General features: G+C 44.5%; 1 protein-coding gene across 9 annotated transcripts in view; it reads left to right on the top strand.

Moving 5' to 3' along the window:
* Positions 1-1383: 1383 nt before the first annotated feature.
* CDC42BPB (CDC42 binding protein kinase beta) overlaps positions 1384-18076 on the top strand; it is a 96919-nt gene continuing 80226 nt past the window's right edge. For 7 of the 9 annotated variants that reach the window (XM_072863599.1, XM_072863597.1, XM_072863598.1 and 4 more), the window contains exon 1: positions 1385-1937. In XM_072863599.1, coding sequence (XP_072719700.1) covers positions 1760-1937 — 178 coding nt within the window. In that variant the 5' untranslated portion in view covers positions 1385-1759. Of the gene's footprint in view, positions 1938-18076 lie in introns of all 9 variants that reach the window. The other 2 variants (XM_072863592.1, XM_072863591.1) reach the window with 1 other exon arrangement.

Here is an 18076-nt window from a genome sequence, read left to right as displayed (position 1 = left end):
GTATTTGGTGTCAAAGAGATATCTATCAGACATGCCTGAGGGGCAAGGGCTCCTAGAAACAAGTATTTCTGTAATCGTCTGTTGGACCTCTCTGTCACGTTGGGAGCAGTACTTTCTGCTACACAATACTCCATCTAGCTCTGTCTGGTTATGCTCCTGACCCTTTGAAAAGGGCAGCTCCCTGTATGCAGCACTGGTCGGGTTTGGCCTAGCCATTGGCCCTGAAGGTGACAGTGGAGAACATTCAGGTCTTTCGACGACGACAGACATGTCATATCTGACCGTGGAGGACCCCTGGCAACTGCAGCTACCACGGTGCAAACCCCTGTCTAGCTCCAGCTCCTAGAGGCAGGGGGTTTCCCAGCCCGGACAGAACCAGTACTCAGCTGCCTCTCTTTCTGCTGTGATGATTTTCAGAAAGCACACAGCGTTCCATCTACTTGCCAGGGGAGACAAGCAAGGAAAAGGCATCCTTCCCAGTTCAGCTTTGCATCAGGACCTGACGGGCTGCATTCCTACAGACTTAAACTCCCATCTCAAGCTACTCAGCATCTTGCCTTAAGGTGCTGCAGCCTCCAGAGAGAACAGTTCTCAGAGTAAGTTGTAATGCAAAAAAAAAAAGCACTGCAGAAAGTTTGAGTGCCTTACACCGAGCTCCCTTCTCCTTCGAGGGAGCGTGGACAGCAGCTGTTAATACACAGGGCTCTATTTGCCCAGGCTAGCTGCTGCTGCTTTGAAATAAAGCCCTATCACCAGGTAGGCTTTGAAAGGCACAGAAAGCCATGTCCAGATGCCATGTCCTGCTGCGGGGCCTTGCCTACCCTGCACCCCTGTTCCCACAGGCTCCACCGAGGCAAGTCCGGCCGCAGAGCAGGGAATCGTGGCCAAGGCAGGGTAAGGGAAGGCCCCGCTCCAGCCAGGGCCGGAGAAGCCTCCCGGGCCCCATATCGGCCCTGGGCGGGCAGCGCCCCGCGAAGGCCTTGCGGGGATGGCGGCCTCCGGGGTCACCCCCGTCCTTCGAGGGAAGCCAACGGCCTGGCACAGCCTGGTGCGGGTCTGGCTGGCTCGGGGCAGCCTCCAGAGCACCGCGGTCCCTGCCTGACCGGTGAGGAGGGGACTTCGCGCCCGAAACGCAGTTGGGATGGCTGAGGCTGGGACAGACGGACACTCGCAGGCAGCGCCCTGCCGCCGGCAGACGAAAGTGCGGATGGGGACGTGCAGCGCGCGCTGCCCCCGCCCCTCGCACCCTCCGCGGCGAATCTGCCGAGGCGCCGCGAGCAGCGGGCAGGCACCTCCCTCTCCCCCCACCCCCCGCTACGGCGCGGCGCTCGGCCCAATCTTCCTGCGCGGCTTCGCGCGGCCCTGCCCACGTCGGAGCGCACGGACGCTGCGTGGTGGGCGTGGCCGGGTGCCGCCGGGGCCGCTCCGTGGGACGCGCCGGGCCGCGCTCGCCGGGGCCGCCGCTGCCGGGGGAGAGGAGCGGGAGCAGCCCTTCCCCGCCGCCGAGGAGAGGCCGGAGCGGGGAGGGTGGCCGGGTCCGGCCCATGGACCGTCCGCGCCTAAGGCGGAGCCCGCGGAAGGAGCCGCTCGGCCCCGGCGCGGCCGTGAGGGGCGGGAGGCGGCGCGGGGCGCGGGCGGTGCGGCGCGGCTGAGCGCGGCGCCCCGGGCCTTTGCGCGCCGCCGTCCGCCGGCTTCGCCGCCCGAGCGGGGCCCGGCCCTGCCCTGCCCTGCCCTGCCCGGCGCCCGCCGCCGCGGCACCATGTCGGCCAAGGTGCGGCTGAAGCGGCTGGAGCAGCTGGTGCTGGACGGGCCGCAGCGGCACGACAGCGTGCTGAGCGTGGAGACCCTGCTCGACCTCCTGGTCGGCGTCTACGCCGAGTGCAGCCGCGACTCGCCGCTCCGCCGCGACCGATACGTCTCCGACTTCCTCGAGTGGGGTGAGCCCGGGTGGGAGGACGGGGCCGGGCCGCGGCGGAGGGGGGGACGGGGCCCGGCCGCGGCCGTGAGCAGGGAGGGACGGGGCCCGGATAGCGGGGCGTTGTGCGGGATCCCCGCTGCCCCGATCCCCGGGCGAGGGGCGGCGAGCTGGCCCGGGAGGGCGGCCCGGCCCCGGGAGTGCGCTCCCCGCCGCCGCTCCTGTCTGCAGCCGGGCCGGGCGGGGTGGGGAGGGGAGGGGAGACGCCGCCCCTGGATGCGGAGCCTCCCCGGGGAACACCCCCGCCGCCAGCCGGGCCTTGACCCCTGCAGGTCTCCTCCCAGCTCCGCTCGGTCCCAAGCGAACCGCTTGGCAGCCGGCAGCAGGAACAGCACCGGAGTGTCCTTGGCCTGAAACCCTGCTCGGCTTAGCCCGAAATGTCAGGCTAATCCAGTGCTCTTCGGAGGGTTTCCTACCTGGGGGAGGGGAGGGGGGGGAGAGCAGCAGGCTCAGGCTTCGAAATACTGCTCTTGTGCCGGATTTGTTGCTGTGAGAGAGGGCGTGTGTGTGTCTTGAAGGAACAACAGTTACCGTTCATCATGCAGGCTTTTTAATTTGGGCATGCCCCCGAAGGACAGAGCAATTCTAGGCAGCCTTTATAACAGCTTTGTTTAATGGTTTCCTACTGTTAAGCAGCCTGATAATGAGAAACCTCCAATAGTCCAGAGCGTGCTGACAAAAGAAAATGTGGATACTTGTGATAACGCTTGGGATAAAAGTTTTCTATCCAGTGTTGTTTAGTTAAGACTATTGACTTCAGGTACGTGGATAGTAGAAATCCTTCCCTGCTGCATGCCTAAATGAATTTATGTTAAAATGGCCATGGTGGCTGACTGGTTTATTCAGCTGAGTAAGTTATGAATAATAATGTATGATGAAAGTGACTTAACTTCTCCATGGAATAAGAACTGGAGTGGAGGGAGGAGAGATCATTGCTCACGAGTATATTGTCCCGTTTATCAGCTGTTCCATGCATGTACAGTTAATTAGACTTTTAAAGAGCCCTCAAAAAAAACCAAAAACCCAAAGGATTTCCTAAGGGAGAGGGAGGGGCCGATTTGCTTCAGTAAATGCAAATGTGTGTCTTTAGCACTACAGACTAGAGCACTAACGTGTAGGGACAGCTGGTTCTCCTTAATTTCTGTGGGGACCACCACTCTTTGTCATACACTAACAAACTAAGAGGATTCACTTCCTGGACTCTTCTATTGACGTCAGTAATGCGATTGCCAACTGAATAATTAACCACTTTATCACATCTGCCCCACAAGGCTGCAGCCTGGGGAACACTGATTATTTGTTTTGTGGTGGGAGCTTTGTACGTCTTCTGCAAAGTGCACTCTGGCTTTATATGCTTGTTTTCAAGCTGATGGCTTGAATGAGTGAGAACCTACAAACTGTTAAATGTGATAGATCAGACTATGATGGTACTTTGAGCACGGAAGTTGAGGAAAGGATTTTGGGCAGGCCAAAGCATGATATGCTTTTTCTATAGCACTGCTGGTGGTTGTGTCTTACTGATTGATCCCTACGTTGTCATTTTCTGTGTGATGGAGAGGCCGATTATCCAACTGTTTATAAAATCGCTTCTTTTAATTCTATTTATTGTGTTCACTGAATGTGAAAAGGTTACTGACTTGATGAAAAGTATAGCTCGCAATAAAAACAGTGTGTAGTTCTTACTGCAGTGTGGGATTACCCTAGTATAACAAAGTGCCTATTCAATAAATAATTGAAATGTATGTGAGCTACCATCTGGTGCTGCAGAGTAGGGATAAAAGTTTATAATCCAGGCTCTTGATGGTAAGGGGATGGGCCTAAATCTGGACTGCTGTATATTTGTGTTCTATCAACAAGGAATACCCTTAAAACCAATTACAGTTGATACTGTGTGTTCCTCCCTTTCCTTCAAGCTGTTAAAAACAAATAAATGCCAACAAGGAGGCACCTTTTATCTGTGTCCTAATGCCCTCACAGTATGTTTCCACTGACAAGGAACTTGTTTCTGCCTCCAGCTAATAAGGAAAATATCATGCCAAACACGCTAATCTTCCTCATGTCATAATGTGCAGTCTTAATTACTGCCTGATTCTCTGATAGAAGATATTCTGGATTGATGTGCACAAGTTTTGTGTACTCTTATGTGTCTGTAGAAGCATGAGAGTGTAGTTAAATATTGGGATATACTTTAAAGATCAGTGTTTCTTTATCAGCTGGAGACAGAGGGAATTTCCTTTTGACAAAATGCAGACTGATCACTGACAATGGAAATAAACTGCATAGGTGTTAAGGTTAGATTAAGCTGAGCTATACAACAAGCATTTCTTTACTATTTTGGACTTAAAACTGGGTGTGAGGTATCACACATGTAAAATTCCCTTAAAATGATTCAGTGTGGCTAATAGACTTGCTTGTATTCTTAATTGCCAAGAGAAAATAGAGTTCAGGCGTGGTAGTTGAGGCAGAGTTTTCTCCTGGCTGTGGGGTGCAGAGGAGATGCTGAGTTGTGTGGTGTAGCTGCTGGATGTGGGTATCTCTGCCCTCTGACAGCAGCATGATGCTGCTCCTATTCTGGAGTTGGTGATTGAGGGAGGAGGGAAATGGGGAGTCCAGAAAATTACGTCCCACGTTTATCCTGTGAGACTTAGGCCACCTTCTCCCTATTCAACATCTGTAGGAGCCTCACACCTCACCTGTAGAGGCTGGTGAGCCCCAAATGGTGGATTTCATTGCTTCTGTCCTATAAATCCCGCTGCTGCTTCCTGACAGTCCTGCCACAGGCTTATTTCTTCAAAATCTTCTTTCTGTTTGCTAACCATAGAAGAGCATAGGGTGTGGCTGTTCGCCTTGAGGCGGCTTGTGGCTTCCATCGCTTTAGAAATGTTGTAAGAATCTGCCATTTTAACCTTGGCAATTGTAGCTTTCCCATGGTGAATGGAGCTTTCAAACAGACTATATTTTTTCGCTATATTGAAAGTATAACGTGCATATCTTTATGCCAAGTATCTTTGGAGAAGAGCTAGCTGAGCTGCAAGTGAGGAGTTCGAAAGTCCTTTTCTTCTAGTTATTTTTGTTTATACCTTCTGTTGAATAAGGTCTCGCCCAATTGGTTTTCACTGTACTGTTTATATAATAGATATTGAAATAATGCTCAGTATTCTTAGTGGGAATTGAATCCAAGTCTGCTAGATAGCAGACCCACATCTACATGTTCAGAAAGAATTTCCCAAATCTGTACTTAGTGTCTTTTAAACTGTTGCTACATCTGCTTCTCCTAGAGTGAGAAACAGAAAGGAATCCTAACAGTGAGGAGTCCTGTTTATTCTAGTTATGCTTGCTCATTCCTCTCTGAAAGTCATCAGTGAAACTGGGCTGCTACAACCATCGTGCCTCTGAGGCCAAATTTCTTGACCGTCTCTGCTCATCCTTCCAGTTGTCAGGAGACTAGCCTAGCTGGCATCTGTGGAGGTGCTGGAACTGGACAGTCCTGGGTCCTAGACAGCCTGTAAAACAGTCTGCATGGCCCTGGCAGTCTGTGGAGGTACTTCCCTTGGTAAAGCTGACCTAGGCCACTAGTGAAGTCTACCTAAAGCTATCAGCAAGCACAGAGGAGGCTGCGTGGCCTTTGGACTTACCTGATGGATTATGGTGCACACCAGTGCTTGTATGCTGTGGGGTGGTATTGTCCATGCACTGCAGAGGGACCTCCTAAGAGACTCTTCCTGCAAAAAAATGTATGCCGTCCATTGTTTCACGTGACGAGGAGGGAAGTACAGGAGTGCTGGAGCAGCATGGCTGCTCCTCAGGTGTCCGTGCATCACTTGTTCTTTGGCTTTCAGGTACAGCGTGCTCCTCCCTATGGAGCCCCTTGTTCTGTCGTACTGAGGGATCTGAATCTTTCATAATCCTGTGCTGGAATGGCTGCTCACAGGGCACCTTGCTGGCTGGCATCACGTTTGTGCTCGCCTGACATCACCTTGTTTTTCAGGAGTTACGTTAGTTGGCTGTGGCTGGTGCTTACTGCCCCTTACTTCCAGTCAGCAGGGACTGGCACAACCGGCTGCTCCATTTTTGAACAGCTACTTGGCACTGTTTGCAGCCAGTAGGCAAGCATGTTCAGAGAAGAGTCTAACAGGAATGGGCCTTATTTGTATTCAAAATGCTCTTGGTGCTGCATAGACTCTCTTGCTCCAGCCTTTGTTTCCTCTGACCCTGTTTTGTACTGCTGGCGTGCTACAGAGGGCAAGATGGCACATGTCCCCGCATAGTTCGTTCAGTGTTGTCTCACTCCTGGACTACGTACTGGCTAGTTCTCTCTGGGAGAACACCTCAAAACCAATGTCAGAGTAGTTTAGACTGATCTGAAATGTGGTGTTTTTTTCCTTGAAGCAGGTGCACGGGATAACTCTGTGGACTGTTTCTCCTGAGCCGTCTGTTTGAATGCTGACTTATCTTCTGCATTCTCAGTTTGTGCAACGTCTGCTACCCAGCTAGACTGGTGTTCTGCTTTTGGGTGGTGGTGGTGGGTTTTTTTTGTTTGGGTGTTTGTTTTTATTTTTCCTGAGAGGAACTTTAAGGGGGCTGAAGCTGTGGGGAAAAGAAAGAAGATTGCAGATGATTAGCACAAGTAGGCCAGCTGGGCACCTGCTGCCAAGCCCTTGAAGACACTCTGGCATAATAGGCAGTGGATGCTGGTGTAGTAACAGCAATATATTCCCAGTCTGGGCTAGAGGAGGGAAAAATGTGCATGCAGAGCGCTCAAAGCAACCTCTTTAGCCTAGCCTTGAGCTGCCCCTTTTGGGTATATATCTGTTACACTTGAGGCTGGACCATAGGTTGAAAAATCATGCACGGAAAGTTCACCAGAAACGGTTGCTGTCATGCTGCTGCTGGTGCAGTGATTTAAAACTTTGGGTCGCTGTCGGGACTGGTGCTTCAAGTTTGGATCGTGCTGTTGGGGGGGCTCTGTGAACTTTGCAAGTCTGCTCCCAGACCTACTTTCTCTTCCTTCCAGTTCTGCTTAAAGAGTCACCTTAACCTTTCAAATAAAAAAAAAATCTAATGAGGGAAGGGAGAACCTTGCAGGGTGGCCTTTCTGTCAGAAGAGTGTAGAGCCTGTGCTGTCAGCCTGAAAGCAGTTGTATTCAGAAGTGTAGATGTGGACCTGAGGAAAGGTCTTTCCAGCCTGTGTTAGAGCATCTTCAGAACTAGCTGCAGGGTAGACCTAGTCCTCTGGCTGCCACAGGCACTGATGTACTAGAAAAAGTGCTAGGTAAGGGTGGGGGCACAACGTGTGGCTGAGTGTGCTGCTAGTACAGGAGGCAGAAACTATCCTTAAGTATTTTTGAGATGACCTTAGAGTTGTCAGACTTTGAGGGTTGCTTATGAGGATCTTTTCTTTGGCCTTTTTGAGTTACACCAGGAAAAACTGTCACTTGATAATGTGTCGTATCTCTTGACTTGAGGGTTTAAATTCCTCTCTTCCTCTTCCAACTCCTCCCCCCTGCCCTGCTTGCAGAAATACACATAGAAAGCCAGGAAGGGACCTCAGGCTCTACTAGTTTCTATAACATACGTCCTCGTGCGGGCAAAAGCTGTGCAGTGAGCGATAAGCCTCTTGGGCACATGTGTGAAGTGAGCGTGGTTGCATAATGAAGACAGCTGATGAACAAGAAAACTGAATTTCAGATTCTGGCCTAAGTTCCTCTACTTCCATGCTCTATCCACCAAAGCCTGTTACGATCCCTTCTGCTAGAGGTAGTGGCAGGAGGGTGTGGATGAGGGCCTGCTGGGGCAGGGTGAAGCTACAGGTGCCTGGCAGAGGTTCTGGAAAGGCCAGTGGTGATGGTGGCCACAGTTTCTTTTGTGCACAGTGGAGTGTGGATGCAGCTGGAACCCTTTCCTACCCCCTGAAGGCTTTCCTGTGGTCAGAGATGGGGCACCGTAGCTTGGATCGCTTTTGCTAATGAAGTCTTTGATGGTCATCTGGCAGAATAGTGTGAGCATGGCCACCGACTCCCAGTTTCCTGCATGCTCTGCTTTGAGTCAACTGGTTTTGTTCTTTTGAAAAATGTATGCTAGGATTAATTCACATTGAAGTATCCCAAACTGCCACGTTAGCTCCGATAGCATTGTAGTGGGGCTAGTGATCTGAAGGCATGAGGTTCAAAGCCTGCTGCTGTATGTATGATGGACCCTTTACAGTACATCTGTTCTAATCGGTTATTTTTAGAATGAGGCAATATCTTTTAATGACTTTTTCTGTAAAACTTTATGCTGTGAAACATTGGCACTGAATGCCACAGTCATGTTTTGACAGTGGGAAAGTAACGTGGTCTAGAGGATGAGACATACGTTGGCATGTGCTGTTAAAGTGACAGACGTCCTCGGTGAAGCTTGTCTTTTGTCCCACAGAAGGAAGTTGGTATTGCTTTTCTCCTGTGGATAAAATTGCTAATAAATAGCAACAGTCTTTAGTGAGGGCTTGAGGAATTATGTGGTATGTTAAAGGCTGTGGCCTATATTTTGTATTTTAATTTTGTTTATATATGAAAACTCAGAAAGCAGTAAATAAGTCATTGATAAATTTGTCTTCATATAGAAAAAAATGTGTGCAGCTAGCAGTTTCTCACTCATGGTACATGATAAGGCATAGAATGTAGAAGTAAGGTTTCCTAAGCATCCATACATCTAACATTTTTTCTGACTTGTTTCACTTAGAAATTGAAATTATTTTCATATTGCTTTTTCATAGGTAATATGAAGAGATAATATTTGGGGAAAAAAAAAACAACTTAATTTACGTCCTTAAAGCTTCTGTGGTTGGCACAGTTATACATTATCAGTGGAAATGGCTTGGATGTTGGTTTAGTCAGCAGATTCAGTGCAATGAACTTTTTTATCAAATGAAGTTGAACTAACCTTTTTTTGCAAATAATTCACATGTGGGAGTGAGTCAGTTTCTTCTACACCTACTAGAAACAATCGATTTTAACTGTGTGAGTCAGAGCTGAAGAGACTTGTTTCATTAGATTTTTTTTTTTAGCAAGTTGCTTTTACTTTACGGTTATATATTAATGTTTTGGGCTTTAGAAGTGTTGATATGTAGCTGAGATTAGTTGGGAATGTTAAACTGCTACAGATTCTTCAAATTTGTGAAACTTACATTTTATCCCTTGCTTGTAATTTGAGGCAATTCATGGAAGCTGTTTTTAGATGGGTATTACAAAAAGGAAGAATTATAATACTTACCTAAACAATTGCAAATTTATCTGAGCCATTAACAGAATATAGTGCCTAGGATTAGGAAAAATGTTATGGGTTCATCTTTTTCATTACCCGTTCATGTCTGAAAAGATGAATAGGATGATGGACCACAAGCAAAGCTGTTTAGAAAAATAGAAGGGACTTGTTAAAGCTTTTTACTGTATTTTTGCCTTTTGTAATGCTTTAAACAGAGTTTAGATTCATTTTCTAAGTCTTTCACAAGGTACACTTGAGAATTCCAGTATATTCTTGATGTAGTTACCGAAGAGCTTGTATCATGCTCGCTAATATATCCTACTGAAGCTCTAGTTTTTTGTGGGTTGTGGTGTTTTGTTTTGTTTTGTATTTTTTTTTTTGGGGGGGGGTGTTTTATTTTGTTTTTAAGAAAAGGGATTTAATTTTAAAAAGCTTTTCCAGGTCTAAGAATTTCTAAGCACATTTGGTCTGTGGTTCAATGTGATCTGTTCATTTTAGCTGTCTCCTAATACTAAAATATTCCCCTCTTTTTCTCACCAGCATATGCAGATTGCCAGAATGCAAGCTTTCATTTATAAAGATCTTTGTTCACTGTAATGAATGTAGCTTTCTTCAATAGGAAACTACACACTGTTTTCTTAAGCCTTGATTTTGCATAGACCTCAGTAATCATGTCTGTAGATATACTTAGAGTGCATTCAGATTAAGTGTGTGCATCCATCATTGCCAGCTGAGGCCTTAGGCATCCTGAAGTGCCTGAGATCTTAATTTCTGTCATTCATGTCATCAGGGTCTTAACACTGAAACCTGTTATTACTTAACCATGGCCTAAAGCTCCAAATGTGACTAGTACCTCTGGATGCCATGCCCAACCTGAGACCTCTATAAAGAAGTCTGAGCTTTGGAAAATGGTGGGGATGTCTTCACCAAGTATTGAAGCATTGAAAATGTATGGAGTTTATTAATCAGGTGTGCGTTAATGAATGCTGAGGTATAGTTCTTAATTTGCGTAAGTGCAATGCCATCGAGGGCTGAATATGTATAGCTGCCTTTCCCAAAAAGGCCAAGAAGAAAAAAGATCAGAAGCAACATCAATGCCAGATACATCCCAAATTCTTTTCACCATTTATAATTGTTCTCCAACGTAAAAATAAACATCGATAATTGCTTTGTGAAGTCCTACTTGAAATGTGTTTATGCCAGTTTAGCAAGACATGCATGTTCAGGATTTTAGAAAAGTCTATACAAATTTTGTACTATAAAAAAAGGACTGTAGTCCAAAAAAAGGACTATACAAAAGAATTCTGTCTGGACTTTTAATTCAGCTTAAACCTGGGTTATGTTGTCCTAATTTTCATCAAAAAATTCAGTGAAAGATGAAGTAATAAGTAAGATGAAACCAGTTTTAAACTCACTTAAGTAGATATGTGGAAGTCAGTCTTAAAGGAGTGTTGCAGCTTTCTGGCAATATTGTACTTTTATTTGGGACTGTGTAGTTCGTGGGATGTGGATTCACTCTTTTTATAGATGGTGTAACATTATCCAAAATATAGCAACCACTATAGAAGTATGGGGGTTTTTAGTATACTATGATTTCCCTGCTAGTAATGGTCCCTTAGCTTAAGAACTAAACTGTATACCTTCCCTGGGTAGATGAGACTTAAGGAAAAGCTTTAGGTCACTAGAAATTCTCCAAAGGTACACAAAAATAGATCATGCCCTAAATTGTTTTAAACCCTGTAGTAGTGGAAAAAAAGACAACAAATACCCTCTCCCCACAGAGAACCCATTTTTTTAATTGAAGGCGTTAAAAACTTGAATCCCTTTTAAAGTTGTGCTAAGTGGGGTGTGGGAAACCTCTGTCCTCATCTGAGGAAGGACGAGGTTTCTAGTAATTGCATGGTAATACTTCTGGGCATCTGAAACCTTTTTCCCACTCTTGAGGAATTCCTCTGTCCCTGGTTCCCCCCCTCTTCCAGACATCCACGTGTACCTTGGGGGTGGATGGGGGTCGTCTCCATTGCCTTGCATGCCTTTGGATTTCTGCTGTTGTTACAGCATGACTTCCATGATCTGCATTTTGTACATCCTTCCTCAAAAGTTGGCTTCTTCATTGAGCTTTTCTGTGTGCTGCCGGCTTTATTGCTGCCCGTGTGACTTGGATTATCAATACTGAAAGCTGGAGTGTCCTGAGTGTCTTTGATTTTACTGTAATTAAGGCAGTCGAAACAGCAGGAGGGTGACTTTAGGCATGAAGATCCTATTATCATTTTGAAATATGTTCCCAAAGGTTTGTTTTTTAAGATGCATGTTTAGTCTTTAAAGTTAGCTCTTTTTCTGATAGGATTAGTTAGGTCGTCATGTGTTGTCGTTCCCTCCCCCCCATTTCTGTGTATGATGGCTTCGTGGCTATGGTCTCCTTGTCTCTTGTTAGTGCTGAGCGATGGACGCCTAGTGTGCATGCTCTGCAGGCTGTGTTCTGCAGGCTTCTGCCTATTCGTGGACTGTGGATCCAAAGAAGAGTAGCAAACGTATTTTTTCTACGGCTAGGTATACTTGAGTAAGAAGTTTGTATTGAAAATTTTAAATTAAGGAATTGGGTTTCCGTTATCTAGTCTGTGATGATTTGCACTGCCTCTGAGAGAAATGGGAATGTAATATCTGTCCACATTTTCTTTCTTTTTAGTTTGCATGCTCTTTAAGGCAAGGAGGCAATCTCACTGCACACTCGCTATCAGCAGTTCCTTTTAGGATGACTTTGTTGCCCTGCAACCCTCTCAAGTTACTCACCTAAAAAAAGGAAACTACATTTTTGTGATTCAGAACCTCACCCTATATGACTTATTTACAGGAGGCTGGGAGAAGAAAATTTTTACATGTACAAATGGCTAAAAGTGATCTAAAGGTCCTAATGGAATAACTGGTAGCTAGTAACTGCTAGATATTGGGTTATAAATGCAGAGTGAAGGCTGGAGTCTGTGGTATTTAATCTTTCTGCCTTTTATGGGTAATAGGGTATTTTTCCTAAACTCACAACACTTCATCTTTCAGAGCAGACTTTCTGAGAAGTTGCAGACAAGTTAGCCTGTTGTGTGACAGGGAAGAAGCACAAGCATTTTCCTTCCAGACCCGCTTTAACTAGTTGTGGCAAATGCCTTAGTCATGTGGCGTGGCATGGCATCGCTGCATGGAGGAATTAAGTTTGACTGTGTTAACTTACTCTGTTATGTAACTGAAGATTTCCATTACCAGTAAGGTCAGCCTTTGGTTTCCTGGACAGTGAATATTTAAGTTGGGAATAATGACAGTATCAAACAGCTGTTTTTAAACTGTGGTTTTGCTGTCCAGATAACATAATACAGGACAACATAACAGTGGGGATACCTAACTGGAGGCTGTATCAGGCCCACAGACTGTCTTTATCTTACCCTTAGAAGTATTTACTGGTTTTTAAGGCAACTGAACTGTGGTTATCGCTCTGTGTATGTTGTTGAGGGCCAGCAGGATTTACCGGGTTGGGTGTAGTGCTGTACCAACAGGGCTGTGCTGGTCAGGCTTGACCCAGGCAGGCAAGACCCAGTCAGGTCTACATCCATGGCTAGAAATAATCAATCCTTGTGCGTCCTGATGGTCACATCAGACCATCCTGTGTCTGATGTGAATTGTAAAGACAAAAGACCTGACTTTGAGAAGGAGGGAAGGGGGGGCATTTTTCATCTTAAAAAATTTCAGTGATGGAGAAACTTTTACTGCTCTTAGCAAAGGGCTCTGCAGTAATTATCCTCAGTGTTAAAGGTGTGCATGTATTTGAATGGCTCAAACCAGGAGCAGAAGCGTCCTGGTTGATTTTGACAGAATCAGAGCTACAGGTTGTCATAAACTTCCTGTTCTTGTGGGTAGTATTAAACATCATAAAGGTTTTGTTTAATGTTTCAGGCACTTTTTGAGGGTGGGGATAGCAGAGATTACATTCTGTACTTTACCTTTTGCATACCAGCATTATATTTACTTCACACTGTAAAACCTCAAAGTTCAGCATGACAAGTGTGAAGTCTTGCACTGTGGAGCTGTAAAAGTTGGGGAATGACCAACTAGAAAGCTGCCTTGCAGAAAAAGATTTGGGGATCCCGGTAAACAATTAGTTGAAAAAGTCAGTAGTGCATCATTGTAGAAATGGAGGCTGCCTGTGTACTGGACTGCATCGGCAAGAGTGTAGCCAGCAGGTTGAGGGAAGTGGTTATTCTGCTCTTCACAGCGCTTGTGAGGCCGTTTCTGGAGTACTGTGTCCAGTTCTGGGCTTCCCAGTACAGAAGAAACACTGGGAAACTGAAGTGAGTCCAGCAGAGAACCACTGATGTTGCCGGAGGCGTGAAGCACGTGATGTGCAAGAAAAGCCTGAGATACCTGGGTTTGGTGAGCCGGGAGAAGGGGAATCTGATCATGATCCTCAACTGCCAGGTATGTGGTTAGGGAGAACACAGGAAGACTCTTTGTAGGTGTACCGCCAAGAAGGAGAGGCAATGGACACAGGCTATGGCAAGGAGGATTCTGACTATGTGTAAGGGGAAAAAAAATATTCCTCCTGAGGGTGGTCAGGCACTGGAAGAGGCATGCAGAGAGGTGATAGTCTCTCCATCCTAGGAGATAAACCTCAGCTGGACAGCGCCCTGAGTGACCTGATTGAACTTTGATGTTATCTCAGCTTTGAGTAGGGGGTTGGACTCTGATCTCCAGAGATCCCTTCCAACCTAAAATTACTCTGTGGTTTAGCATCATCTTTTTTTCCCCCTGTATTAACAAATTTACTTAACATCGTGGCTGCTTTAATAGAAAACAGTTGTTCTTCATACTTCTCAAAATGAAAAGAAATATGTGAAATAGAATCTCCTTGTTGTTGTAGATAAAGTAGTTGGCACAACTTGTGTAAATTTACTATTCATTTTTTGGTAATCTTAGGTGTTTACCCTGATAGGTTGGCATTTTACCAAGTAGTCTGAACGTAAGTATTGACAAGCTTTTAACTAAATTTTGAGCTTGTAAATGATGGGAAACTAAATTTTGTTCATGTTGTTCTGCCATGTATTTAATAAAAGCACCAGTTTCCTTGTTCCTGGAAGAGAATTGCCAGAAAAGGTTTCAAGAAGTTTGAACCTATGTTTTATGTCTAGTGCTTTTTCCCAAGTGTGGTTTCCTTATGTCTAGTTGTTAGCCTTGATAGCAGTTGAAGTATTTTAAAGCTTTGTTCCATGAAGCTGTCAGAAAAGCCTGCAATTCCTGCATGACTGCGAGCCTGAATCATCCTTTATGAAAAATACAGGTTTAGCTCTTCTGCTAAATATGTTCTCATATCACAAAGGGATCTCTATCTAGTAGGGTTCCTAATATCCTTGTATCTAACATTATAAGGAGTCTGACTAAGCAGTTGCTAACAAGAGGGTGAAACAAATCTTCCTCATAGTTGTAAAGATCTAATGGGAGATTTGGTTTTTGGTTTCCTCTGTAAAATAAGAGCTTGTATGACTTACATGAAGTCAGACTTGCAACATGTTTTTAATGCTGATATTCTTTATTGATGATAATGCACTTGGCAAACCAAAACACACAACAAATTCAGTGTTTCAAAATCATATTGATATATGGAAAAGAGCATGGGAAGTGCTATCGGTGATGACTATAACGATGTACAAATGGGACAAATACCAAGAACTGAATCCTTTATTAGTGGTGTGTTGTAATTATTAATAGGGTATCCTAAGTGATACTCGACTTTCCATACAGTGAATTTATATCTGTGTTCTTGAGTTCGTTGCTTGCAGCAAACTCCTGGGAAAATAATAAGACTTTTCAGAATTCTCATGATTCCTAAATGCCTGGAAGTCTGGTAGACATCCTTGCTGGAGAAACATACACTGTCAGCTATGTCATGAAGGCAGTCATTGATGGTACTATATAATGTAACGGTCCATTACCATTCTGGGGCAAGGACTGTGTACATAAGCAATTTATAATGTGTGCTAATTTTTCAGAAGAAACTTTGAACAAAGTGTTGTGTAGTTGTTTCAGATGCTGTGGTTGTGAGCCCTCAGCTGTGTTTGTGATTGATGTATGGAAGTTCCGTGTTCTAGTTGCAGTGTATTGCTTCCCTCTTGGGAGGTACCTGCACACTCTGCAGATACCTTGGGGCGGGGGGGGAAGCAGATAGTGAAGTAATGGCAATAACTTCTTTTTTGGACTGAGTCTTGCTGCCTAGAACTACTGAGAAATATCACCCCCCTCCTCTCATGTCCTTAATTTCCTCTTTTGTTTCATTGTTCAGACTTTTAACTTCTTATTTCCTATTTGTATTTAGAGAAGGCACTTTGCAGTTATGTCTTTGAAACAGCAGTGCCCACTTGTGCACACATCGCTGCAATGATCTTTTGTGTCAGTGGCTGTAATATGTCATTGTGCCCATTGGTAATAATAGCTCTTACTTTGAGTATATGCTTGATAGCTACAGAATAAATAATACAGAGACTTTACTGGAAAATGTGCTCCAGTAATTTACCTTGAGAGCTCTGTGGGGAGCTCAGAAATGGGTGACAGCTGGTGAAAGATAATGGATTATCTTTCTGCAAGAGAGAAGCATGGGCAAGACCTACTTCTTACTTCAATCTCCTTGTCCTTGTCTCTCCCTCCCCCCATATGCCATATAGCACTGAAGAACCTGTCCTCTCCATTTTCTGAGGGACTTAGGTGGAGACTGTTAGTTATCACTTTTGTGTTTAAATAAATAAATAAATAAATTGGCAAGGAAATAAATTTAGCTGTGCATAACAATTCGTGGAAGAGGAAATCAACACTGTCTACTTGTAATCTTTTAACAGTTGTCCAGAAATAGATTGTTGAGGAGTCATAGTATTTGAATTAAAATTTGCAGTAGTGGAATAAAAAATAAGCAGGTACATGAATTAGAAAGGACTGGGAAAAGAAGTCCATCACTTGAAGTCCTAAATATTGATCAATATACTACAAACAGTGGTCAGGCCAGATGTCTTTACCTGGTACTTCCAGAAGTGATAGCCTGTACTTTAAGGAAAACTTTAAATTGAGCTTATGTACTAAAATGTCTGCTAAATAAGATTTTGAAGGAGAGATGGGATTGATGATACTTGAAGAAAAATTTTTCATATGTGATAACTGAAAGATTCTTACTAGACTTTTGGGGGTTTTGATGTGTTAAAGTATGTTCACGTAAGAAAGATGAGACTCCAGATTGACTTCTTGGTTCTTTGAAAATGCATTTCTTAGTGGTTCTTCAGAAAAGGACAACTTATTGATTTTTATTTCATATAATACAGTTGTAAACACTCCTGGCCTCTTTCCTTCCTTTAAAATACAGCTGAACAGTCAGTCAGGGGTGAACTTTTACCAGCAACTGCACAAATTACTCAGCTATTGTAAAATTTCTTAAAATAATTAGGTACATTTTTGTTCCTGTGTAAGAGTAACTACTGGTGCAGTCTGAACACTGTAATAGAAATTGTGCCGAAATGACACTTGCAAATAATACATTGGAATAGTTCTTCACATAGCTGCCCCTGATATTTCTTTTTAAAGATTTTTGTGGACCTAGATTTTTTTTTAATGATGCTGCTGTGAACTTGGTTTTAAATTTCACGTTATATAGGAAATGAGTTAAGCTTCAGGAAATTACGATAAAAGTTAAATTGCATGGCTGTTAGGGTATAAACATTAGGATGGTTGCCAGAAGAATAGTCTTCAAGACTTGAACTCCTTTAGAGAAGATCTGAACAACAAAAGTGCAAGCTTTATAAGCACAAACCTTTTTTCCCCTCACTGCTGCATGGTATCTCTGTCTTGGAGACAGTTGTCACAGACTGGTGATGTGTGTGTACCTGCCCGTAAGAACCAGATTGAAGCTTGCATGTTACTTTAATGGCCATGAAACTACCAAGAGATTAAAAACAGTTATGGTAATATTCACGTCCTTGCTGGTTTCACAGTGGCAACCCAAAGATGGAATGACGTGTTACTAAACAGGCAGTCCTGAGCACCTTTTTCATGTAGGTTAAAAAAAAGGAGATGCAAGTGGCATAAATATTGAGAATCTGAAGAGATGAAGAAGTCAAGGAAAAAATTAAAGATTACCTCTCTTCCAGACTTTTCCATTAGAAAATTCCAAAGAAGTTTATGGAACAAAAGGATTACATAGCCTCAGCTCCACAATACTAGCATCAAAAATGAAACTAGCGTGTCTGAACTACAGTATCAAGGATGAAAAGTTTGACAGTCTTTAAAAGATTGTGGTTTGGGACTGAATAGGGTTTTTTTATGTGAGTCAGTGCAAGTGGAAAATATTACTTAAGAGCTAAAACAATCTCTGAATGGGCCAAGTAGCCAAGGTTTACTTAGATGACACTGGAGATAAATTAGTAAAGGAAAATATTAAATTCTGTGTGGAAAAAGAGAAGGGAATGGGGTATATCTAAAACGATGTGAAAGGAAGTAGAAAGGCAACCCTTTGGCTTTTCTGTGGGTAAAGAGTTGACTCAATGTCTATACTAGTTTGCAGTTACATTGCAACAGCTTAAAGTGTTTTGAAGATTGCCAGAAATTCCTTCTTCTTCTGCTTGTTGTCTCATCTTGTGGTCTCCTCAGCGGCCATGTACTATGTCAGAAGATTTCTGGAAGGAAGCTAATGCATCTTCACTGGTTCCTACTCTGGAAATGGAAAGTTGTAAAAGCGCATCTACACTGGTAGGGTTTTCCAGCTGCATCTGTACCGGCATGCAGGTGCTCACCCTGGTGTTGTATTGGAGCATCTAAACGTTTGGTGGTTGTTTTCAAGTATGAGTA

Source organism: Ciconia boyciana, chromosome 6, assembly GCF_034638445.1.
Source record: "Ciconia boyciana chromosome 6, ASM3463844v1, whole genome shotgun sequence".
NCBI lineage: Eukaryota > Metazoa > Chordata > Aves > Ciconiiformes > Ciconiidae > Ciconia > Ciconia boyciana.
The sequence above is the reverse complement of the archived record's forward strand: the minus strand, read 5'-3'. Positions and strand labels throughout refer to the sequence as shown.